The 25305-nt window shown below is 44.0% G+C and overlaps 1 protein-coding gene across 1 annotated transcript in view; it reads left to right on the forward strand.

The window, feature by feature from the left end:
* The first annotated feature begins 1162 nt into the window (after positions 1-1162).
* MUC13 (mucin 13, cell surface associated) overlaps positions 1163-25305 on the forward strand; it is a 29929-nt gene continuing 5786 nt past the window's right edge. Inside the window, exons 1-9 of the mRNA XM_005547934.5 lie at positions 1163-1250; positions 7932-8342; positions 12518-12640; positions 14002-14108; positions 16013-16068; positions 19775-19938; positions 22599-22718; positions 23036-23165; positions 24120-24157. Of these exons, the coding sequence (XP_005547991.2) occupies positions 1199-1250; positions 7932-8342; positions 12518-12640; positions 14002-14108; positions 16013-16068; positions 19775-19938; positions 22599-22718; positions 23036-23165; positions 24120-24157 (1201 nt within the window). The 5' untranslated portion in view covers positions 1163-1198. The remainder of the gene's footprint in view (positions 1251-7931; positions 8343-12517; positions 12641-14001; positions 14109-16012; positions 16069-19774; positions 19939-22598; positions 22719-23035; positions 23166-24119; positions 24158-25305) is intronic.

Genomic DNA, 25305 nt, shown 5'->3' on the forward strand with positions numbered 1-25305 from the left:
AGTCTAAGAGTTTGAGACCAGCCTGGACAACATGACAAAACCCCATCTCGTCTGAAAATACAAAAATCAGCCAAGCATGGTGGTGCATGCCTGTAATCCCAACTACTTGGGTGACTGAGGCAGGAGGATCACTTGAGCCCTGGAGGCAGAGGTTACAGTGAGCTGAGATTGTGCCACTGCACTTCAGCCTGGGCGACAGAGTGAGACTCTGTCTCAAGAAAAAAAAAAAATTTAAACTCAAAACTCTAGCCACAGCTCAGAAGGTATCATTAGTTTACATTCCTCTGGCTGGGGCTGGACACAGTAGAGTTGGGGCCCTGGACTTTAAGGAGGGAGAACTGGATTAAGAAGACCCAAATCCAAGTCGTAAAGCTGGTTCCTGACACATGGTGAGAGGTGAGGGGCTGAGGAACTAGAGAGAGGGTGAGAAAGGGAACTGAGAGGTGGGGACCTGCCCAATGCGCAGCCAGGAGCAGAGAGATCAAATCAGCTGTTCTAGGTTTTCTCTTTTCCGTACTTTATTTCCCACTCCCCAACACACCAGTCACCCACAAGACTTCAGTAAAGTTAGGTTAGATGCCATGATGTGATGTTCATTATGCTTGGAAACTTTACTGGGGGGCTGTATCCAGGTAGAGTCATAGAAGCTTGGAGATGTGATTACAAAGTTGCTAGATATGGCCATCAGAGAGGCCCAGAATGGTGGTCCCCAGCATATGGTGGCTAAAGTTAAGCAACTAATAATTTTGGGAAACATGTAAGTCCTCTTCAAGGATTCTCAGAACTACAGCTGGAGGAAAGTGGGTTTCCTGCACTCAAATGCGGGTGAGTAGAGCACAGTTCATTATTGAATGTTTAATGGAATGGTGACCTCCTAAAACATGGTAGCTTGGAGACATTTGAGATATCAAGAGATTAACCAAACTCTTGTGCCACCAACCTCACAAGGATATTTGGAATGTCCTAAGTTATTTTGGGCTTCAAGTCAGAAAAATGATTCGTAAGGCCAGCTCCACCTCTTCTATCTCAAAAGCTCGGAAGAGACCTATGGTATATGACAAAATGCTGGCTATAATTGCCTTTCTCTGGTTTGACGTCAATTAATGACCGGACTTTGTACCTGAAAGACAGTTAAAACTAAAGGTAGCCGGGGAGGGAAATCACTTCCTCCTTGGATTACCAAGCAAGAACAGCAAAAATGAAAGCCGTCACTCATCTTACTCTTCTTGCTCTCCTTTTTGTACACACAGGTAAGGAATATTTTTACATTTTAATTCTTCCAATCATGTATGTTGTCTTTGAGGTAGAATCAGCAGGCCTACGGCTACGAATTCTCCCAGCCCAGCACACGGTCTATTTTATAAATGAAGTTTCCTCTCCAGCTCAGCTCAAAGACACAGGCATTTTATCCTGTGATGGGGAAGATAGAGCAGCAGCAAAAGTGGTCTATGGGCTGGGCGTGGTGGCTCAAGCCTGTAATCTCAGCAATTTGGGAGGCCAAGGCAGGTGGATCACTTGATGTCAGGAGTTTGAAACCACCCTGGCCAACATGGTGAAACCCCATCTCTACTAAAAATACAAAAAAAAAAAAAAAAAATTAGCCAGGCATGGTGGTGGGCACCTGTAGTCCCAGCTACTCAGGAGGCTGAGGCAGGAAGAATCGCTTTAACTCGGGAGGTGGAGGTTGCAGTGAGCTGAGATGGCACAGGGTGACAGAGCCAGAGTCCATCTCGGGGGGTTTGGGGAGAAGAAGTGGCCTATGGAGTAAGACTTGGGGGCTCAGCAAACCAGAGGTTTGTCTTTGAGAGTTCCTGAGGCCAGATAAGAAGGACTAAGTAGGTTCCAAGGACCCAGTTCTCTACTGTAGCGTTCTGGATCCCCCCTCATGATAATCAGAGAGCTGACCGCAGGAAAAAGCCTCCTTGCACAAATGTACTTGAATTTGAGAAGGCTAAACCATAGGGAGTAGTTGTCATGTTGATTAGACTTCAGACATGTACTCTTTGTTCTGAGTTAGGAAGGGTTCTATGTGCCACATGTGGGTGAGATCATCGATACGTTGAGAGGTGAGGGTTGTGGGGGCCAATTGGCTTAAAATTTTGCTGAAAAATCACTGGCATGAAGTAGATGGATTAATAGGAAAAAAGGCATACAAGTGTATTTAATGTGTGTACCCAGGAGCCTTCAGCATGAACACCCAACTTCCTGATGAGGTATAGAAGCTTATATTTCATCTTGAAGTTACAGAAAGAAAGGGGGCTTGGATCTTGATAAAACAAGTTACGGAAGAAGGGAGAAGAGGAATTCTGTTGAGGGGCAATAAATGATTAGTAGGGAGAACAATCTGATCTGGGAACAAAAATGAACTTGTAGATAATTTTCCTTGGAATTTAAAGATCCCTGGAGACAGTCATTATCTTGACGAAGGGTCTGCTCAGGGGTGGTTTCCTTCTTGGTCTTCTTTCCTGTAGTGGATAATGACATAACAGGGAGGGGAACAGGAGCAATAGTTCTTCTTTGGTGGGTCAGTCCTTACAGCGCTTGTTGACCTCTGAGAGTTTTTAATTTAAAACACTCATTATATCAGGGAGTTATATTCGAGGGTGAAATATTTTGATTTCCTTCAGGTTCAATGAGTTGAAATCTAGAAGCTGCTTGCAGAAAGGAAGAAAGTCTTTGATGAGGCAGACATATGAAGAGAAATTAAGCCCTTTCAGAGAACAGGAATGAATGGCATCAGGATTAGAGTTTTTGAGAGCTGGTTTCAAGCTTTTAATGCGGGAAGTTTGGAAAAGGCTAGGTGCACAGGAGGGGAGGGCTCACCAGATCTCTCCTGCCAACGCTGGGGGCAGATGCCAGGTCCAAGCCTTCAGGACCAAGGAAGAATTGGTGAGGCTTGTATGACTTTCAGGAGCCACTATTAAAAAAGGCTTGACTTTTAAAAAATAGAATAGAAGGGCGGTAGAAAGGGGAAAGTTGGCTGGGAGGGCCAAGGAGATGAATAGAGAGGTAGGGGAATCAGGAATCATTGAGGCTCAAGGTACCTTAGGGGAATGGAGATGTTTCTCGACCCAGAGAACCCAGGGGGAAGGGCAAATCGTGGAGCAAGCAGGGATTCAGACAGCATGCCACCGCTTATTAGCTGTGGGGTGTCTCTGACCGTCAGTGTCTTCCTGTGCAACAATAGAAGGGAAATCCCTATACTGAAGAGTGACTGAGAGGATTAAATGAGACAGAGAGCCTGATGTGCTGGGATACTCCCTGGCACATAGTAGGGGCTTATGATTTCCCTTTTTGTCATGTCTGCACTTGGATCTGATCTTTCTTTCTTTCTTCGTTTCTTCCTTTCTTTTTTTTTTCTTTTTTGAGACTGAGTTTCACTCTTGTCGCCCAGGCTAGAGTGCAATGGCACGATCTCGGCTCACTGCAACCTCCGTCTCCCAGGTTCAAGTGATTCTCCTGCCTCAGCCTTCTGGGTAGCTGGGATTACAGGCACCTGCCACCACACCTGGCTAATTTTTGTATTTTTAGTAGAGATGAGGTTTCACCATGTTGGCCAGGCTGGTCTCAGACTCCTGACCTCAGGAGATCCACCTGCCTTGGCCTCCCAAAGTGCTGGGATTACAGGCGTGAAGTACCACGTCCAGCCTGGATCTGATTTTCAGACTTTGGTTTTGATTTCCTCTTCTTTGTTTAAAAAAGTTATACAAGTAATGCAGACCCACTGTAACAAATTCAAACAAAACAGATGTATATGAAATAAAAATTGAGCCTCCAATCTGCCTTCCCACCCATCTACCTCCAGATATATTAATATTGACAGTTTTTGTGGCTATTAAGGTTTGCTTTTGAAAAAAAAAGTTTATTTTATTATTTACTTATTTATTTTGAGACAGAGTTTTGCTCTTGTTGCCCAGGCTGGAGTGCAATGGTGCGATCTTGGCTCACTGCAACCTCCCCCTGCCAGGTTCAAGCAATTCTCCTGCCTCAGCCTCCCAAGTAGCTGGGATTACAGGTGCTCACCACCATGCCTGGCTAATTTTTTTGTATTTTTAGTAGAGATGGGGTTTCACTACATTGGCCAGGCTGTTCTCAAACTCCTGACCTTGTGATCCGCCCACCTTGGCCTCCCAAAGTTCTGGGATTACAGGCGTGAGCCACCACGCCTGGCCTTATTTTATTTTTTGAGATGGAGTTTTGCTCTTGTAGCCCAGGCTGGAGTGCAATGGCATGATCTCAGCTCACTGCAACCTCTGCCTCCCAGGTTCAAGTGATTCTCTTGCCTCAGCTTCCTGAGTGGCTGGGATTACAGGTGCCCACCACCATGCCCAGCTAATTTTTGCATTTTTAGTAGAGATGGCGTTTCACCATGTTGGCCAGGCTGATCCCAAACTCCTGACCTCAGGTGATCTGCCCACCTCGGCCTCCCAAACTGGTGGGATTATACGCATGAGTCACCGCACCTGGCCTGATACATTTTAAAAAGTTGCCTTTTTTTTTTGAGACAGAGTCTCACTCTGTTGCCAGGCTAGAGTGCAGTGTCATGATCTCGGCTCACTGCAACTTGTGCCTCCTGGGTTCAAGCAATTCTCCTGTCTCAGGCTCCTAAGTAGCTGGGACTACAGGCGTGTGCCACCATGCCTAGCTAATTTTTGTACTTTTAGCAGAGACAGGGTTTCACCATGTTGGCCAGGATGGTCTCAATCTCTTGATCTCGTGATCCACCCACCTCAGCCTCCCAGAGTGCTGGGATTACAGACATGAGCTCCTGGCCTGAAAATTTTTTTAAAGTTGCTTTTTTCTGTAACGTTAAGGATTTTGGAGGTGTGTGTAAGGAATCACTACTTCAAACATGAGTTGCCACTCAGGATTCTGAGCAACCAAGGGCAGGAAGTGTATCTTGTACACCTTTACGTTCCTCCTCACCCCCAGGCCTTGTATAGCACCTTGACTGCAGGGACCTCTACACAAGCATTTACTGAAACAAACGAAAAATGTGCCAGTGACATTTGAAGTGCCTTTAACAGGCAAAACTTTCCAGGTTGTTTTTGCTTTCTCTGAGAGATTAGGACTGCATTATTCCACAGAATCTGATGAGTGCCTTTGGGAACCAACATCTCATCACAATGAAGAGTTTAGATCTGGGAGAAAGGTGTTTGATTGTGACTTTCAGCTAGCTTTGAATAAAGCAGTTACAGATGTGCCCTGGACAGGGGTGGTGATTATGGAGTCTTCCCCAGAAAGAAACCAGGTCAGGGCATATATTTTGCCACTGAAACCTATGATTTGTACCTCCATGGACGTTGTGCTATCCTTGTGTTATTTAGAAGTTTTAGGACCTAAGGAAATAAAAAGACTAAAGCTATTTTTACTGCACGGATGTCTTCATATATTTCTGTTATCTATAGATTGAACAGAATAGGTTATTTTACAATTCCTCTTGGGTATTTTTACTAGATAATTTAAGCCTGGGATTTCAGCTCTAAGCTGTCTTCCCTAAAATCTGTACAACCCTCGGATAAAACACACATATACACATAGATACACACAAGTATATTTTAGTTATTTTTAAAAATTGTAGCTATTCACAGCAATGAATTGCTGTCAGCTTGGAATGTGTCTCATTTATTCAAACTAATTGATTATTCTGAAATGTAATCTCCCTAGTGAACAGAAATTTAAAACCAAAATAAACAAGCCTAGAAGTCCAAAACTCCTTGTCATAATTCCAAAGACCTGCAGAAAACCTCTTAAGATGTCCCGATTTGTTTTATGCACATCTACAGAAACATGTTGGTTCTTTGGCATCGGCCGAGAATGAACATTTCCAAAGCATGAAATTCAGGGTCTGGTGGGGTTGGAGCTGTTTGCACCCACAGTCTGCCAAGCCCTTTTCTTCTGTCTAGAGTTTTCCATGGCGAGAGCCAGCCCCTGGCCACTCTCACTGCTACCCCAGTGATAGAGGGCACCGTGGAGGTCACTTCTGCTTCCACTGCTTTCATTCTGATCCCCAATTTTCTCTATTTGCTCTTCTTGTGTTTGCTCCTCGGGGATGTCTTGGTTTTTCATTAAATGGATGGCCTTCCCCGTAACTTTAATCAAGTGGTAGTTAGGATATTGTCATCTTACAGACCTGGCTTTGCCTCTGGGCAAATTTCTTAACCCCTCTGAGTATTGGTGGGCTCTTCTGTCAAATGAGGGCATTTACGTCTACTTCACAGGTACTGTCGGGCGCAGGGCCAGCGCTTGATAGATGAGAACTATCCTGAGTGGCAGGAATAGGAAGAGTGGCAGTCAACATTGCCAGCTGGTGATGTATTTCTTGCCTAGGAAGAGCAACTGCTGATGTCTTCAACATTTCTGAATGGCTATGTTAGCCAAGCCCTCTTCAAGGTGAAGAGCCAGGCTCTGCCCTCAAGGGGCTCATAGACCCATGGGGGAATCAGGAAGCATATTCCACAGTTCTCTGTACCCTAAGGTTTAGAAATCGCTTCCTCACTAAAACTTTTTCTTTCAATAATTTTTTTAACCTATTGTCAAGGTCAGAGTTCTTAGAGACAATGAAAATTTCTAGAAAACTTATCACTGGGCCAGGCAAGGTGGCTCACACCTGTTATCCCAACACTTGGGAGACCAAGGTGGGAGGATCACTTGAGCCCAGGAGTTTGGGGCTGCAGTGAGCTATGATGGCACTACTGCACTCCAGCCTGGGTGACAGAACAAGACCATGTCTCTAAAAAAAAGAAAGAAAGAAAGAAAAGAAAAAGGAAAAGAAAATAGATCACTGAATCACTAGAGTTTACCACTCCACGTATCCAGGGGTTCCTAAAAGTTGTGAAAATGCAACTTTGATACCCATCATAGCTCAGAAAGCAAAGATCACTTATTCATCTTACTCTTAGTCAATGTATCGAGAATTGTGAATGGGAAAACACTACTAGAATACAATTTTGGAGGAAGTATAATAAGCACTTAATGAGGTATTTTTATTTTATTGTTCTTTACCCAACCCTAACCTTTCCCTCCCTCAATCTATCAAGGTAATGAAAAATGGGGGCAGTTGCCTTAAAGTGCAGAAAGACAAAAGGAGTCCACTTCCGGGTAGTCACTGCGCCACCTTGTGGCATTCTCAATTGTCCTCACTGAGAACAGTCTGAAGTATATTAAACCCAGATCGACAGTTGTACAACTACAGGCATAAATAATATTGCTTCTTGGTACTCAACTTAAAAAATATTAACTCCTCTGTGGGACTGGTGGGTCACGTCTGCAATCCCAGCACTTTGGGAGGCTGAGGCAGGAGGATCATTTGAGGCCAGGAGTTAAGAGACCAGCCTAGCCAGGATAGTGAGACCCCCATCTCTAAAAAACAAAAAACATTAGCCAGCCATGGAGGCGTTACAACTGTAGTCCTAGCTATTTGGGAGGCTGAGGTGGGAGGATTGCTTGAGCCTAGGAGCTCAAGACTGCAGTGAACTATGATCACATCACTGCACTCCAGCCTGGGTGGCAGAGGAAGACCTTATTTCTAAAATAAATAAATAAACATTAACTCTTTGTCACATTTTTCAATAACATTTTTTCCAGTTTTGTCTAATTTTTAATTTTATTTATTGTGGGGTTTTTTGTGTTTAGAAATAACCATGTATTTTAATTTTTAATATAGTCATATATATTCATTTTTCCAGAAAAGAATGAGTTGAGGCTGGGCATGGCAGTTCATAACTATTATCTCAGCAGTTTGGGAGGCCAAAGAGGGTAGATCGCTTGAGCACAGGGGTTTATGACCAATCTAGGCAACTTGGGGAAACCTTATCTCTACCAAAAAAAAAAAAAAAAAAAGAATGAGTTGGATACGAATTAGTATTAAGTAACTGCCATTAGTTATTCAATGTACTGTCTGCTCAAACTTGGTATCTTTGTTCTTCCAGCCACTGCCCAAGACCACTCAGCTGACACTTTAGGAAACACAGAAACTGCAAGTAGTCATCCTACAGCAGCTACAATTAATGCCACTGAAACTAATTCCCCTGAAGCTGCTGGCACCACGACTACACCTTCTCCCCCAATAGCTGCTTCACCTGCTTCCCCCACAATTAATACACATAATTCCTCCACAATTCCTACACCTACTACTATAGACAATGAGTCAACTGCAAATGCAAATTCATTAACTACATCTGACAGAATCACTGCTTCATCTACAAATGATGGATCAATCACAATGGTTCCGTCTGAAACACAAAGTGACAATAAAATGTCCCTCACCACAAAAGACAACCAATCATCAGAGCCTCCCACTGGCAGCACTTCACTGGAGACCAGCACCCTAAACACCACAGGTAAGGGCGATTCCCTCAAAGACTCCCCAAGAATGGAGCATACCACTGTGGAGGGAGGGAGGTGGGTGTGTTCTGGTGGGCCAGGAAAATGAGTCTAAAGAAGCCCAAGGTTTCCTTGGAAATTAACTGTGGGTTTGAAATCTGGGTCACAATGTAGTGACGGCAGAGATCCTAAAACCCTCAGTTTCCTTCTGTTCTCCTTTCCTTTCCTCCTATCCTACCTCAAGTTATTTGCTAGCTGTGCAGTATTTTTTTTCAATGAACTCGGGCTTTGTGAAAGGTATCTCTGTAGCTTTCCTCTCCCTAGAGGATTTTTAGAAATAGTTTTAGCTTCTCTGAGAAGACCAGGTCCAAATAAGCATGGACTGTTCAGCCCCACTGATCTAGCTCTCTGGTCTACCTAAGGAAGAAGTCAGTTCTACCCTTGAGGTAAGATGGTGGCTGATCACAATGTGGAACTTGTGTCAAGCCAAGAATTTGAGACTGACGCATAGAAAGCAAAACAACAGCAGTGTTCAAACAGTCCTAGGCATAACCAGGGCCATTGTCCAAAGGACAGATGCTTTGGGAACACTAAGAGATGACAAGTGACCTCAAGCAGAAGTTAATGAAACAGGAACCATTTGCTTCACTTCCCCAAGCTCAGTCTATAACAGAAATCAACCAAGTTTATCAGTAAAGGCTAAATGGCCTTGTGGACCATGTGGGGTCTCTGTTGTAACTCCTGCACTCTACTATTTTAACATGAAAGCAGCCACAGTTAACAAACAAAAGGTTGGTCAGATATGACTCGTGAACTATAGTTTGCCAGCCCTTGATCTAGAAGAATCGTCACACTTTAGAGCCTGAAGAATCTAGATAAATGTTATCATTCTCAGACGGGAAAGCTGGGACCCAGTGAGGGCCATGACTCACCCAGGGTCAAAGACCAAGTGGATGTCTCCCTACCCTTAACTTCTGGTAGCTTCCTCAATGTTCTTTGATAGATTTAAGAAGTGGATGGTTAAGCAAGTAGAGCCCAGAGGCTGTATCTAAGACGTCTTTCCCCAGTCTTCTTTCATGTTTGGAGGGGCCACTCTGAAGGTGGGATCCAATGGGACACAGCTCTCCTGGAATCAGGAAAGGGAGGTTTTCTAAGCCATTTCTGCTTTGCCAGGTGTTCCCTCAGAGTCAGGCCATCTTCCTGTGTTCTGGCCCTACCATGAATAAACTGTGGGGTCTGGGGCAAGTCATTTCTCTCTTGGCTTCAACTTACTGATCTGCAATAAGGCGAGACTAAACTAAAAAGCCCCCAAATCTCTTCTGGCTGTAACATCCTGTGACTTAATCAATTCCTGGCCATGAAACAAGCTAACAAGTCTGTCCTTCGTTGCCGAAGAGAAAGCACCCGGGAGTTACTTGTCTGGTATCTCCAGAAAGAGATACATCCAGTCTCTTCCCTAAGATGTCCCAAGTCATCTTTGCAAGGTGGCTGAGGCTTTTCTTAAAGAAGCCATTAATTTTATTTAGAAGACTGGTTCATACCTTGTCAGAGGGGTGACTCTTATTTTGTTTATAAGATACTGAACTATGCCTCCTTTTATCCTATATAGTCTATTTTTTTCTCTTTAAAAAATTGTTGGCCGGGCGCGGTGGCTCACACCTGTAATCCCAGCACTTTAGGAGGCTGAGGTGGGTGGATTACGAGGTCAGATCGAGACCATCCTGGCTAACACAGCGAAACCCTGTCTCTACTAAAGAATACAAAAAATTAACCGGGCGTAGTGGCGAGCGCCTATAGTTCCAGCTACTTGGAAGGCTGAGGCAGGAGAATGGCGTGAACCCAGGAGGTGGAGGTTGCAGTGAGCTGAGACTGCACCACTGCACTCCAGCCTGGGCGACAGAGCAAGACTCCGTCTCAAAAAAAAAAAAAAAAAAAATTGTTAATGGAAGCCGGGCATGATGGCTCACGCCTGTAATTTCAGCACTTTGGGAGGCTGAGGTGGGTGAGTTACTTGAGCTCAGGAGTTCAAGACCAGCCTGGGAAACGTGGCAAAACCCCATCTCTACAAAAGAAAAATACAAAAATTAGTCAGGTGTGGTAGCACACACCTGTAGTCTCAGCTACTCAGGAGGCTGAAGTGGGAGGACCACTCAAGCCCTGGAGGCAGAGGTTGCAGCCAGCCAAGATTGTGTCAGGCTGGGCACAGAGCAAGACCCTGTCTCAAAAAAATAATGTTAATGGACTTTATTTTTAGAGCTGTTTTAGACTCATAGCAAGATTTAGAGAAAGGTACAGAGGTTTCCTATATACTCCCTGGCCCGACACATACATTATCAACATCCCCTACCAGAGTGGTGTGTTTATTACAATTGATAAACCTCCAGTGACACATCATTATCACCTACAGACCATAGTTTACATTAGAGATCACTCTTGGTGTTATGCATTTTATGAATTTGGACAAATAAATGTATGGCATGCATCCACTATTATGGGATCACAACCCTAAGAATCCTTTGCGCTTTTCATCCTCCCCTCTTACTCCTGGCAACCACAGATCTTTTTACTGTCTCCATAGTTTTGCCTTTTCCAGAACTTCATACAGTTGGAATCATACGGTATGTAGCCTTTCGAGATTGACTTCTTTTACATAGTAGTATGCATTTCCTCCATGTCTTTTCATGGCTTGATAGCTCATTTTTGAGTGCTGAATGATATTCCATTGTCTAGATGTACCAGTTTGTTTATCCATTCACCTACTGAACGGTATCTCGGTTGCTTCCAAGTTGTGGCCCTCATGAACAAAGCTGATATTAACGTGGATGTGCAGGTTTTTGTGTGGACATAAATTTTCCACACCTTTGGTTAAATACCAAGGAGGGCGACTCTCAGATCTTCTCGTAAGAGTATGTTCAGTTTTGTAAGAAGCCACCAAACTTTCCTCTCAAAGTGGCTGTGGCATTTTGCATTACCACCAAACAATGAATGAGAGTTTCTGTTGCCCCATATTCTCACCAGCATTATTTTACTTTTTATTTTTTAAAAGAAGTAAATTAGGCCTATGATTATGGAAAAAGCAGCTCAAACAGGGCCAAATCGTGTGCAATAAAAATTAAATCTCGCTCTCCTCCTGAACCCCTCGGACCCAGACCCCGAGTTTCCTTCCCCAGAGGCAACTTCTGTGGCCAATTCCTTGTATCCCCCTCCTGAAATTACCTATGCAAATATAAGCATACATATTTGCTTGTGTATAATCCTCCCCTTCTTTTATTCACAAAAGAGAGCATGTTATACACATCGTACCTTACATACAGCTTTTAAAGAAATCAGTGGTTTCTACATATAGGTTTGTAAGACTCTCAAGACAGCTTTGAAGGTTATCAAACACATAAGCTATTCTGCCATCGCAGCTCAGAATCATTCCACTTGACAGAAATGAAGGAAACTGGCAGCCCAGATCACTGTTGGACCACTGAGCTAACTCTCCTCCTCAGACCTCATCAGTTCCCAGAGAGAGAAAGATACTGCACTCTGCTTGGCCTGGGAGTCTCGGCCTGCAGTGTAGAACTCATTGCAGTGTTATTTTCACCATTTATTCAAGTGATCCACTGAGAAAGCCAGAGGCTGGAGTGTCTTCTCATGGCCTCTTAGAATTTTCACTGAGTTAATCCGCATTCTCTCCTTTCCTGTCCCATTCCTGTTTTTATGGCTATGTCTCCTAGGTATGCTTACCAGAATATGACATCTAGTTTCTTTTCTGAGCTTCTTGGCTGTTTGATTCTTCATACCTTTCTAAAAATAAGACGTTTTATCTAGAATGTTTTGGGGAGCCCCAGCTTGTGTTAGAGGACCGTGCTTCAAGGTTCTGGGGGGACTTTGAGATCTGAAGATTCCTGACTCCTTGGCGTTAGAAGACTGCAATCTCTCTTTCTCCGGGCAAGCCCTTGTCCACTAATCTCTGATCTTTACTATTGACGAGTATTATATTTGGTTCTAGAATTTCAGAAACAACTCTCTAGAGACCTAAGCAAGCAAATATTTGTTTTTAACTCTTCCAAAAGTGTGCTGTGGAGTAACACAACCAAGGAATGGAAAGGGCCCAGGAGGGAGGCAAGAAGATGGAAAAATACATTTCCTCTTGTTATTTATTGTCATTTCTCTGGATTTCTAATCTCTTTCTACTCCATCTAAGGTCCCAGCAATCCTTGCCAAGATGATCCTTGTGAAGATAATTCATTATGTGTTGAGCTGCATAATACACATTTTTGCCTGTGTTTAGAAGGGTATTACTACAACTCTTCTACGTGTAAGAAAGGTGAGTTACAAGGGATGAGCCGTGTCTGAGCTCTGTATCTCATACCAAAAGTGGAATCGAAAACTCAAAATGATGGCAAAAGGAGATTCCAAAATATCAGAGATAAAGAAAATGTGGAGGCAACAAAGGCCAGCAAAGTAGAGAAAAGTGCTGTTACTCAGGGACACTGAGGTAGAACAAGGTGATCTATCTAAGACCACATAGTCCAGCAACCCTGGGAACCTGATCTTCAGTTCTGTGTCACAAGATTTGTTTGCTCCACAACATCAGATCCCCCTCTTAGAGATATAAGAGCCCTTCAGCTCTAAAAATGGATTTCAGGAGTACATTTATACACCTGCGGCATAATGATGTTTGGATTGGATCAAACACCAGGGTGCAATGAAGGTCTGAGGACTGACTGTCTGAGTTCTAGTTCTGGTTTTTTTCTGTTTTATGAATGAGAAATATCTTCATTTTCCAGAGCAGCCAATTCTATAAGAAATTAATGCATTGCATTGCCCACTGGGTTAGGGATATATCAAAAGCCCCCCAAATGCTCATATTTTTAGCACTAATAATCTCACTTCTGGGAATTTACTCTAAGTAAGTGATCCCAAATACAGAAGAACAGTTTGTGTGTGAAGATGTTCATTGCAACCTTTTTCTTTTCCTTTTAAATAATTAAAAGCACTAAGTCCAATAACAAAAAATGATTACATCAAGGAAGGGAAGATATACTTCATAGAATATTATGCAACCTTTAAAAATGATGGTTATGAGACCAGGCATAGGAGCTCACACCTGTAATCCTAGCACTTTGGGAGGCCAAGGCAGGAGGATCACTTGAGGCCAGGAACTTGAGACTAGCCTAGCCAACATACTGAGACCCCTATTTCTACAAATGTTAAAAAATTGCCTGGCTGTGGTGGCATATACCTGTAGTCTCAGCTAGTCAGGAGGCTGAGGCAGGAGGATCCCTTGAGCCCAGGAGTTCAAGCCTGCAGTAAGCCAGTTGTGCCACTGCACTCCAGCCTGGGTGACAGAGCAAGACCCTGTCTCTCTCTTTCTCTAAAAAAAAAAAAAAAAAAGACTAGGCAACGATTTGGAAAATACCTATTATATAATAAGAAAAAAAGAAATATGGCATAAACTTGGAATTACAACAATGATGTAAACTGTGAACGGAAAGAAATATACCAAAATGAAAATGGTTGTGCCAGGTTGGGTGGGATTATGCATAACTTTAAAAATATTTCCAGATTTCCTGTAGTGTCATTATACAATGTTGGGAATTCGAAAAAATAATCTATGTTTTAAAACAAAATGGAAATGACCCTCTTTTCATTAACTAGTACAGAAAGAGTCTGCTTAACTTTCAGGAAAGGTATTCCCTGGGATGATTTCAGTGAACGTATTAGAAACATTTGATCCAGAAGAGAAACATTCTGTGGCCTATCAAGATTTGCATAGTAAAATTACTGACTTCGTAAGTATTTTCCAGCTTTCCGTTCTGTAAAACATTCTTTTGTTCTAACACTGAGTTGCAGAGAGTAGAGCTGGTCTTCAGGTGGTTCACGCTGGTACCATGGTACCAGTTGTTCAAACAGTGAAATGTACCTTTACTGGTTGGTAAACAGCAGCTGTCCTGAGTGCCTCCACCGGTGCCACCACTTCTTCATTGCCCAGGCCTCTCCCCTGGGACCCTTGGACCACCCCATCGTCTTGCACCTGGAGGCATGGCACCTGGCCTGGCATGGCAGAGGGCCTGCAGAAGCTGGCTCCAGCCATACCATACCCATTGTTTTATAAGCTATTAATACAGTTTTAAATGGACAGATAAATATTATGAAGTTTTAAAATAAATTATTTCCACAGAATGAAAGAGAAAAAATTTAAAGATGTTGTTTTTCTTTTTTATATTCAAATTTGCATACATTTTCATACTAGTCTGGCTTTAAAAAAATGTCTAGAAGAATAATTATATCTGAATATCTGTTACTTATTTTTCCCATTTTCAAAAATGTTGGCATGAACAATACTTTCCCATCGTTTAGGTTATTGTGACCGAGTGCACACGTGTGAGCGAGCATGAAAGGAAAGGGTCTTTCCATTTTGCAGCCACAGATGTTAGCCCTGGAAGGACTCTCAGAGAGCATCCAGCCAATATAGCTCAAAGTTCAGTTTTAAAGGAAAAAATATTAGCCTTAAATATGTCTTAGAAGTTGAGGTGGAGGCTGGGCACGGCGGCTCATGCGAGTAATCCTAGCACTTTGGGAGGCTGAGGCGGGCAGATTACTTGAGGTCAGGTGTTTGAAACCAGCCTAGCGAACATGGTGAAACCCCATCTCTACTAAAAATACAAAAAAATGAGCCGGGCGTGGTGGCGGGCGCCTATAATCCCAGCTACTCAGGAGGCTGAGGCAGGAGAATCACTTGAACCCAGGAGGTGGGGGTTGCAGTGGCCCAAGATCATGCCACTGCACTCCAGCCTGGGTGACAGAGTAAGACTCTGCCAGGAGAAAAAAAAAAAGAAGTAGAGATGGAGAGACATTTTTTTAAAGCTGAAGTCTTATTCCATGACAGTGTCTCTCAATTTGAAATTATATCACTATTAGAACTGGTAACATGTAAAAAACGTATCATGGAAATGATTTTACAGATGGTGCAAAGAGAGCTAGTGCTTCCAACTGCACAGCCAGCCAGTACCTGACAATGCTAGGATAGAATCTGTGGCTGCTGTGTCACAGAGTTTGCTCTGCCCCTTTGCCATGTCACCTCTGCCCTGTGGGCCAGCTGGCAGTGACTTGCCCTCTCATCTCGGATCTGCTTTCAAATTTGCCAGCATGGATGGTTTCAGTACATTGAAGACAGCAACATCAATGTGGTCCTACTTCCAGGGAACCCCTGAAGTACTTCATGTGGCTTTACTGAGCAATGGTCACTTAGCACTACTTTCCTCAAACTTGACTTTGAGTGTGAGTGTCACAAAAGCCCCCTCCAGTTACAGGCCTTATGCCCCGGTCTTCAGAGATCAGATTAGAGACTTGATCTCAGTCAGGGTTTGATGTTCCTGGGGAAACCAGTGAGGTGATGAGGCATTCTTAGTTCCTGGGAGATTTGTAATCCAGAAGGGATGCACCAGAGCTCCCTTGCAACCATTAGAATCGAGTTAGAAAAATAGAGACGGCTTACTTTCTTCAAGGTCCTCTTTGCAGCCTTTGTAGGGGCAGTCCCAGCTCAGGCCCTAAGAAGTCCCCCAGGATCCATTTTCTACCCAGTTGGATCCTGTTAAAAGCTAGATAGAGTATTATTTTTTTCTGCCCATTTGATTTGTAGAAAATGTGAAAAAAATTGTTTTTTACTTGTTATTAAATCTGTTCTCCTCCACAGCTTAACGGTGTATTTGGCACATCTGTTTATGGACAGACTGTAATTCTTAATGTAAGGTAAGTTTGTTATGGACTGCCGAGTACTTTGGAGGCAGATGTGTGTCTGTCTAACTTCCGAGCTTCTCTTGAGGTCTGCATGTAACATTAAGACCCTCTGTGGCAAGCCACAAGTTAAGAGGAGAGGGTCAGTCTCAGTCTGAGCACTGCAAAGGGGACTGTGTGCCTTGGCCCTGCCTCTGATGTCACCCCAACTCTGGGCAGGGTGTGGCCTGCAGAAGGCAAGATTCTGTCTGTGCTTGGCTGTGCAACAACTTGTGCACACGGCCCAGGACATCATCTGGATCTCTTTGTCTTGATCCCATGGCTGCAAACCATACCTAGTCAATCCCTGGAATGTGCATTCCAGCGGGCCAGGGGGAGACTGAATGGCCCGTGATCATCTCTTCCCTCATATGGCAAGTGTGAGGCGGACAAGAACACCCAAATCACACACCTGGCTACCGAAGGGTCAGTGGTGAGCTCTTTCTGCAGTGAGAACAAGCACTTATTGAGCACTTCAATAGGTAATGGCAAGTGCTGGGTGCTATTTAGGGAAATAAAGAGGAAGAAGATTCTCAAGAAATTAGCAATTGCATCTCAGCCTCCTCTGAAGCACATTAATACACAAGTACTCAGGCTGAGGAAAGAATGCTCTAAGACAAACGAAGTTAGGTAGGAAAAGCAGTCCTCATGTAGCAATGCACTATTTACATCTTAAGTCTTACTATTGTGTTTATCCTTATAAGCCATATAAAATCCTTTGTGGAAGCCAGGCATGGTGGCTCACACCTATAATCCTAGCACTTTGAGAGGCTGAAATTGGAGGATCACTTGAGGCCAGGAGTTCAAGACCAGCCTAAGCAACATAGTGACACTACATCTCTACAAAAAGATTTTTTTTTTCACTCCCGTCATGCAGGCTGGAGTACAGTTGCATGATCTCAGCTCACTGCAACCTCTACCTCCTGGGTTCAAGCGATTCTCCTTCCTCAGCCTCCAGAGTAGCTGGGATTACAGGTGTACGCCCCACACCCGGCCTAATTTTTGTATTTTTAGTAGAGACGGGATTTCATCATGTTGATCAGGCTGGTCTTGAACTCCTGACCTCATGATCCACCTGCCTCAGCCTCCCAAAGTGCTGGGATTACAGGCATTAGCCACTACTCCCGGCCTGAAAAAAAAAATCTTTTAAAAATCTTTTGTGGAATGAGAGAGAGAGGGAGAGAGAGTTTGTGTATAAAATTTCAGAGAGGTCTTTTGAAAGTGATGGATTTCTAGCTTGGTCTTGAATGAGGGGCAAGTCTGGTTGGCAGTGAAGAGGCACAGTTTGCATGGCGGGAGGCTGGCAGCAAGCAGACGGGCTGGGCCCAAACGCAGAGACTCTGTAGCTGGAGGTGTACGGCAGACAGCTGCTGGAGGGCTGTGAATTGTTTCTAGGGATTAGGTTTGGTTTAGTGGACAACAGCCAGTTCATGGGTAGGGGATGACTGGATACAAACAGGAACGGTGAAATTGGAATGGAGTTAGCCAAACCTGTACTTGAATCCTGGCCTTGGCACTTCATCCTTGAGTGACCAGGCAGGTGTTCTAACCTCTCAGAACCTTTGTCACTGCATCTGTGTAATTGGGATAATCTGATCAACTTCCCTGGAGCCTTGTGAGGAGTAACTGAGATAACATTTGGAAGATTCCCTGTATGCAGTGCCTGGCACATGGTTGATCTCGACACCATTCTGTTTCCTTTCTAGAATATGGGACCCTGCAGTGTGATGGAGAGCTGGTCCCACAAGGTCATTTGGGGCATCTCCAAAACTGTGGCACTCCTTTGATTCTTAAGGAGTTACTAAAAGGGAGCCAAGCTTGTTTGGAGGCAAACCTTCACCCGTGAGCTCAGAGGCATGGAGGGAACTACATCCCCCACCTCGGGGCCCATTGCAGGGCAAATGCACCTGGGGCTCACCTAGAAAGGCATTTCTTAGGCTCCAGCCCAAAATTATCTCTCCCCTCTGACTCCCGAAGCTCTTTCCTACTACAGCAATGTTAGAATTGGAAGGATCCTCAGAATTTCTCTCTTTAAAACCTCTCTTTAAAACTCGGGCCCAGAGAAGCTGACTGGTCTTGGGCCACAAGGGTCTGGACCTCATGTCTTAACTCCAAGCCTAGTGCCCTCGTCATTTATACTCAAGTGTGCAGTGGCTCCAGTGTTCACTTTAACTGTTTCACAGGTGTAACGTCTTGCCTCCTGAATTACAGTATAAACCTGTAGGTTCTTTTAACGAATAAATTTTGGATGGCATTTGCTTTCCTAGCCCCAGTGCAAAGCTATACCATGTATTTCAACCAATATAGAATAATTTTTATCAAGTTCACCTTTCTCACTGCCCTATTACATTCCACTCCCACTCCCCGCCCCCGCCCCACCACCAAATCCCATCGTGAACGAATTATGGTAGAAAACATTAAATTACAATGCTGAAGCCCATTTCATTTTTTGGACTCCATTTTGAGATGATTGTGCCTAAAAATGGAATTTGGTTCATGTTTTGGATTTTTCTTGATTGTTCTGAGGACCCAAGGTGGCTGCAAACATTGCCTAAATAGGTTGGCTATATTTTCAGGCTTCTGCATTTATTTGAAAGTCAAAATGAAATTTTAGCTGGGCATGGTGGCGCGTGCCTGTGGTCCCAGTTACTTGAGAGACCGAGGCGGCAGGATCAGCTGAGCCCAGGAGGTCGAGGCTGCGGTAAGACGTGATCTCACCACCGCACTCCAGCCTGGTGACAGAGCAAGACCCTGTCTCAAAAGAAAAAATAAAATAAAAAATAAAAAAGAAATAAAAGTCAAAAAGGAGTTTAGAAAAAAATTTACACAACAAAAATATATCCTGAGGCTTAATAGCACAGAGCGACAAATCAGATAGTGAAGAAGTTTTTAAAAGTCCCTTTTCCCCCTCTCAGTGATTGTATTGCTTGATTCATTTTGGACAATGAAATAATTGCACAGCTGTGCTTAGGGCTCCGAACTGCAGTGCTGATTAGAGAGAGAGACAGTGGCAATGTCTTGCTTGTGGCAGGCACTTCATATTGCGGGTAGGATTTGGTAGTATGTGCTCATGTTTCCCGCAGCCCTGGCCCTCTTTTTCACTTCTCCTCTGGGTCGTGTGTGTCCAGGCCAATCATGTTCCCACTTTGAAGCTGCCTGCTGACTTTCTGGTCTTTTCTGGGAGTGATCCAGGCTCTCTATGGCTGGTTGCCGCTTTCTCCGTGTACAGGGAGGGACACGCGCCCCTCTGTCTCTCTCAAAGAACCAGTCTGAGATTTAACAGTTCAGCAAGACCTACTCTCGCTGTCCTACAGAAAGTGACAATTTCCCATTTCAGGTGTTACTTGTTCTAATTCTGGTTAGCTCTAGGCTCCTAGATCCTTCAAATGATGATTCACAATTCTTCCAAAAATGATTATCCACAATTTTCCTAAGTTTTCTCCAACAGAATATTGTTTTCACCATAGGTTTCCTCTGAATACACATCAAACAGAGACCTCCAAGTCTGTACATTGCCATCTTTTTGCAGCCCCTGGCCTCCATATGTGGATCCCAATCGTAGGGACAGGACAGCGGGTCAGGACTAGGGCCGGGAGATTCGGGAGTCTGGGAGATTAGAAGACTTATTTGTTGATTCTTGAGTTCAATTCATTAAGTGACAGCAGATTCATCTCATTTTTAGCACACCTCTGTCCTCAAGATCTGAAATGCGTGCTGCTGACAAGTTTGTTTATGTAACAATAGTAACAATTTTGACAGAAACCACAAGTGACAATGAGATGACTGTGTCTGATAAAATTAAAATAGCAGTTGGAAAGAACTCAAGCGGCATTCTAAGCTATGATTGTAAGTATCGTATAATTTTATTCAAAGTTTACCTGAAGACTTACCTACCTTTTTTGTAAACCTTTTCATTATATGTGAAAAGGAGGCAAGAACTGCGTCATTGAACTGACAACTGTCTCTAAATTTCTTTTTAACCAATTCTTCTTCCCTTTTCTTGCTCACTTGCCCTCTGCTTCTTTCCAGCTATCTTCCAAGTCATCAAACTGACCAGTGTGTTCCTCTCTAGGGAGGTATAAATGACCAGACAAACCACTGCTGGACAGGGAAAGGAAAAGGAGAAACAACGGGGCTTTCTGTCGAGTTACAGCTTTCCAAATGATTACAGAAAGTTTTACCTATGGCTGGGCGTGGTGGCTCACGCCTGTAATCCCAACACTTTGGGAGGCCAAGATTGGCAGATTCCTTGAGCCCAGGAGTTTGAGACCAACCTGGGCAACATGGTAAAATCTCTACAAAAAAAATACAAAAAATCAGCCAGGTGTGGTGGTGCAGGTCTGTGGTCTCAGCTACTTAGGAGGCTGAGGTGGGAGGATTGCGTGAGCCCAGGAGGGTGAGGCTGCAGTGAGCTGAGATCATGACATCACACTCCAGCCTGGGCAATAGAGCAAGACCAAGCGTTACCTGTACTATTTTCCCCTTTAGACTGACACACAAACCCACCATGTAGCTGTAGCAATTTGCATTCGCTGTGTTACAACGGTAGTGGCCGAAAACAACCACCATTTATTTATTGCAACCCTGGAATTCTTTGGGTCTGAATTTGGGCTGGGCTCAAGTGGATAGTCTGCTGATCTGGGCCAGGCTTAATTGATCTCTGCTGGGCTCACTTAAGCATCTGCCATTAAGCTGCTGGGTCAGATAATTGGTTTGTCTCTGCTCCACATGGTCTCTTCTTCTGAGCAGACCCATCCAAAGGATTTCAAGAGAAGCAAGGGGGTAAAATGCACAAGTATTTCTCAAGGCTCTGCTTACACGTCAGAGGTACAACTGTCCAGTTGGCTAAAGCAATTCTCATGACCAAGCACAGTGTGGAAGGGCCCTGCCAAAGGGGTACAGAAAGGTGTGAGTAAATTGATGTCATGACTGCAGTCAACCCACCACAGCAGTCATCAGAAGTTCCTCACCCCAGAGGTGACCCATTGGGGCCAGTCCCGGGAAGAGGAGTTTGCAGCTGGTTCTCAGTCCTGGCTGGCTGCCAAATCCAGAATCCTCTGTTGGGCCACAACTTATTTGACTTTTCTATAGCATTTGACACTAGTATCGTTCCCTTCTAGATGGTCCCTTCTTCCTGGGCCTGCATCCACCATTCTCCTAATCACCTTTGTGCCTCCCTCATCCTTCTTTTTGCTTCTTCTAAGACTCCTTTTTTCATTTCTTAAATGTTTGCTTGTTTGTTTGTTTGTTTGTTTGTTCATTTGACAGGGTCTCACACTGTTGCCCAGAGTGCAGTGGGATGATCTTGGCTCACCGCAACCTCCAACTCGCGGGTTCAAGCGATTCTCCTGCCTCAGCCTCTCAAATAGCTGGGATTATAGGCATGCGCCACCACGCCCAGCTAATTTTTGTATTTTTAGTAGAGACGGTTTTCGCCGTTTTGGCCGGGCTGGCCTCGAACTCCTGACCTCAGGTGATCTGCCCGCCTTGGCCTCCCAAGGTGCTGGGATTACAGGTGTGAGCCACCACACCTGGCCGGAAAATACTTTTTCCTGTTCTCTGGCTTCAGTGGCAAAGATAAATTGTTTTCTTTGCCCAAAATTGTAGAATCTCTTGCTCTAGGCTTTTAATCCGAGGCATTTTCATGTGGCAGTTGATGAAGGAGGCTCAGTTACAGTGTGGGATATTTAGTAGAGAGGAGCCATATGACTCTAACTACTCCTATTCTCTCCCCCTAATCCATTCTCAGACTCAGTTTTGTTTTTTTTTTTTTTTCTTCCCAAGACAGAGTCTTGCTCTGTCACCCGGAGATGGAGTGCAATGGTATGATCTCGGCTCACTGCAACCTCTGCCTCCTAGGTTCAAGCAATTCTCCTGCCTCAACCTCCTGAGTAGCTGGGATTACAGGTGCCTGCCACCACACGCAGCTAATTTTTGTATTTTTAGCAGAGACAGGGTTTCACCATATTGGCCAGGCTGGTCTCAAACTTCTGACCTCATGATCCACCAGCCTCAGCCTCCCAAAGTGCTGGGATTACAGATGTGAGCCACCACGCCCAGCCCAGACTCATCTTTTAATCCTAATGCCTTCCAACCCATTTTTATTTATTTATTTATTTTTATATTTCGAGACAAGGTCTCACTCTCGCTGAAGTTGGAGTGCAGTGGCATGATCATGGCTCACTGTAACCTTGAACTTCTGGACTCAAGTGATCCTCCCACTCGAGCCTCCTGAGTAACTGGGACTACAGGAGCTTGCCACCATGCCCAGCTAACTTTTAAATTTTTTCACTGTGTTGCCCAGGCTGATCTTGAACTCCTAGGCTCAAACGATCCTCCTGCCTTGGCCTTCTAAAGTGCTGGAATTGCAGTTGTGAGCCACTGCACCTGGCCCCAAAACTTATTAAAATGCAAAGTATAACAGCAATGGGGTGGAGTAATTTTCACAAATTACCTTATCCATATTGTCATGCCGAATATATTTTAAAATTATTTGTGCTTCTCAGTGACCTTTAGGTGTGATTATTATGGCTGTAACAAGACTGCGGATGAATGCATCAATGGTTTGGCATGCGATTGCAAACCTGGCCTGCAAAGGACTAACCCACAGAGCCCTTTCTGTGTTGGTAAGTGTTTCACCTGCTTTTAAATGTTCTTCACAACTCCACTTTCTCTCCTTTTGCAACAAAATTCACTGCTTAAGTTTCCACGTGCATTTCAGAGTCCAAGTGATGTGACTTCTGACTTTAGACATATGGACCATGGCTGGGACCTTTGCTAACCCATGTCCAGCTTCACAGGGGACACATCATGTATGGAGTCAATAAGCATCTCATTTTACCTAGAAGAAGCAATGTGAAAAACACTGTCATGTTGTCACATGTGACTTTGGGGTTAAAGAGATTGTTTCTGAAAATTACCCAGAAATCATTCTGTTTTGAAGCTTCCAGTCTCAAGTGTCCTGATGCCTGCAATGCAGAGCACAAGGAATGCTTAATAAAGAAGAACGGCGGGGCCCCTGAGTGTGCGTGCATGCCCGGCTACGAGGAAGATGGTAATGGGAACTGCCAAAAGTAAGAAAAATTACTTTGTTTTTGTCTTGCCATAGCTGGAGCTAGGCAAAGAAGAGAGACCTTACAACACGTATATAGGCGCTGAGTCAGGAAGTTGGTAAGCTGGCATAGGTTGGCAGAGACAGAGCATCTTCATCATCATCATCAATAGTTTTTTTTTTTTTGAGATGGAGTCTCACTCTGTCCCCCAGGCCAGAGTGCAATGGCGCAATCTCGGCTCACTGCAACCTCCGCCCCTGAGGTTCAAGCGATTCTCCTGCCTAAGCCTCTCGAGTAGCTGGGATTATAGGTGCCTGCCACTGCATCGGCTAATTTTTGTATTTTTAGTGGAGATGGGGTTTCACCATCTTTGCCAGGCTGGTCTTGAACTCCTGACCTCATGATTCACCCTCCTCGGCCTCCCAAAGTGCTGGGATTGCAGGCATGAGCCATTGCGCCCAGCATCATGGATAGTTTTTGAGCATCGTCTATGCTCCAGGAAACACACTAGGTAATACCTATCGCACAGCAACACTGTCAGGAAATGTCTTAATTTCCCATTTTCAGGTGAGGAAACTGAATGTAAATAACATCCTCCAGCTCACAGGGCAGCAAATAAGTGGCAGAGCCATGAGGTGTCACAGCCTGAGAGGGTCCCACTACCCTCCATGCCTCTTGGGTCCAGTTTTGCCTGAATTGCAGAATCTTCCTGAAGCCTGGAGGATGGAGTGTTCAGTCAGTAACAAATGAGCCTGCATGGGATTGCATACCCCCCTCACCTTTCCAGAACCCCATGGAAGGTGGTCTCCTGGAAGAATGAGAGTGTAAGGAAGACAAAAGAAAGAGCAAAAAAAAGCAAGGGAGGACAGAATAAAAGGAAGATGGAAAGGAAGAGGTGGAGATTGGGGTTGGAACTCTGACACGCTCCCCATAGGGGCTCTTTAACACTGTTTCCTATCGCTCACTGTATTTCAGGTGTGCATTTGGCTACAGCGGACTCGACTGTGAGGACAGTGAGTATGAAAGTCTTGCTATTATAAACAAGTTATTAAACATCTGAGAAATCAGTAGTGACCCCATTCAACATCCTGCCCAGTCCTTCAAAGTCTCTGTCCTCTTTCATAAAGAGAGAGACCGTCTGCCTCCAGTTTGCCTTCTGGGTCCTGCCATGCCATGCCCACCCTTAGGTTATGAACAGCAGCCCCTCTGCCGTAGAAAATAACAGAAGTCAGCCCCAGGAGTGGGCTGGTACCTCTGGACTTGCTTGAGACCAGAGAAGGGTGTCTTAGCATTATATTGATTTCCTACATTAGCTTACCTATGTGTTATCTGCTGCTACTAGAGATAAAAGACCAGTACATTCCAAAAATTCTGGTGATTGTAGAAGAGCAGACCTAGAAACCAGACATTTAAATACTCAAACCCTTTTGTCTCAGAGCTGTTTACTGGTTTGGGATATTTTGCTGCAAATTCAAATTCTGTTCCCTCCCATGCCCCACCCCCACCAGATTAAGACAATACTAGCTTTAAATTTTCAATCATTTTATATTCTAAAATGTACATAATGAACTAAAGATCAGTCTTCCAAGATGAAGGAAATATTACTGTCAGCCTTCCTGCCAGCCATGAAGATAGTGATGAGTGACATTCTCCATTTTTACTGTATTTTATTGCAAGGAATAATTTGCTAAGTCTTTTTTCAGGGCTTTCAATTTCCACACCTATAAAATGAGAAGTTTGGACCAGACAAACTTTGAGGTCTTTCCCAGATTTGCTAGTCTATGGCCCCATGAATCCACATTAAAAGTGGCATTTGTGGAAGTCATATAACAGAAAGAGACAAAGAGGTCTAGAGCAGTGTTGTGCATTGTGCAATAGAAATATTATGTGAGCTACACATTTCATTTGAAATTTTAGAAATTTCAAGTAAATTATCAGAAGTAAAAGGAAACAGATGAGGTTGATTTTAAGAATATATTTTATTTAACCCATATAGCCAAAATATCATTTCAACATGGAATCAATAAAAAAAAGATAAACCAATTATCTCACATTTTTTTCACATGAGGTGTTTGCAATCTGGTGTGTCTGTTACATTGTGTCTCATAGCCGCAGTCAGGTGTCAATAGTGCCAACCAGGGCAGAATTAGGAGAGGAGAAT

Source organism: Macaca fascicularis, chromosome 2, assembly GCF_037993035.2.
Source record: "Macaca fascicularis isolate 582-1 chromosome 2, T2T-MFA8v1.1".
NCBI classification, from domain to species: domain Eukaryota; kingdom Metazoa; phylum Chordata; class Mammalia; order Primates; family Cercopithecidae; genus Macaca; species Macaca fascicularis.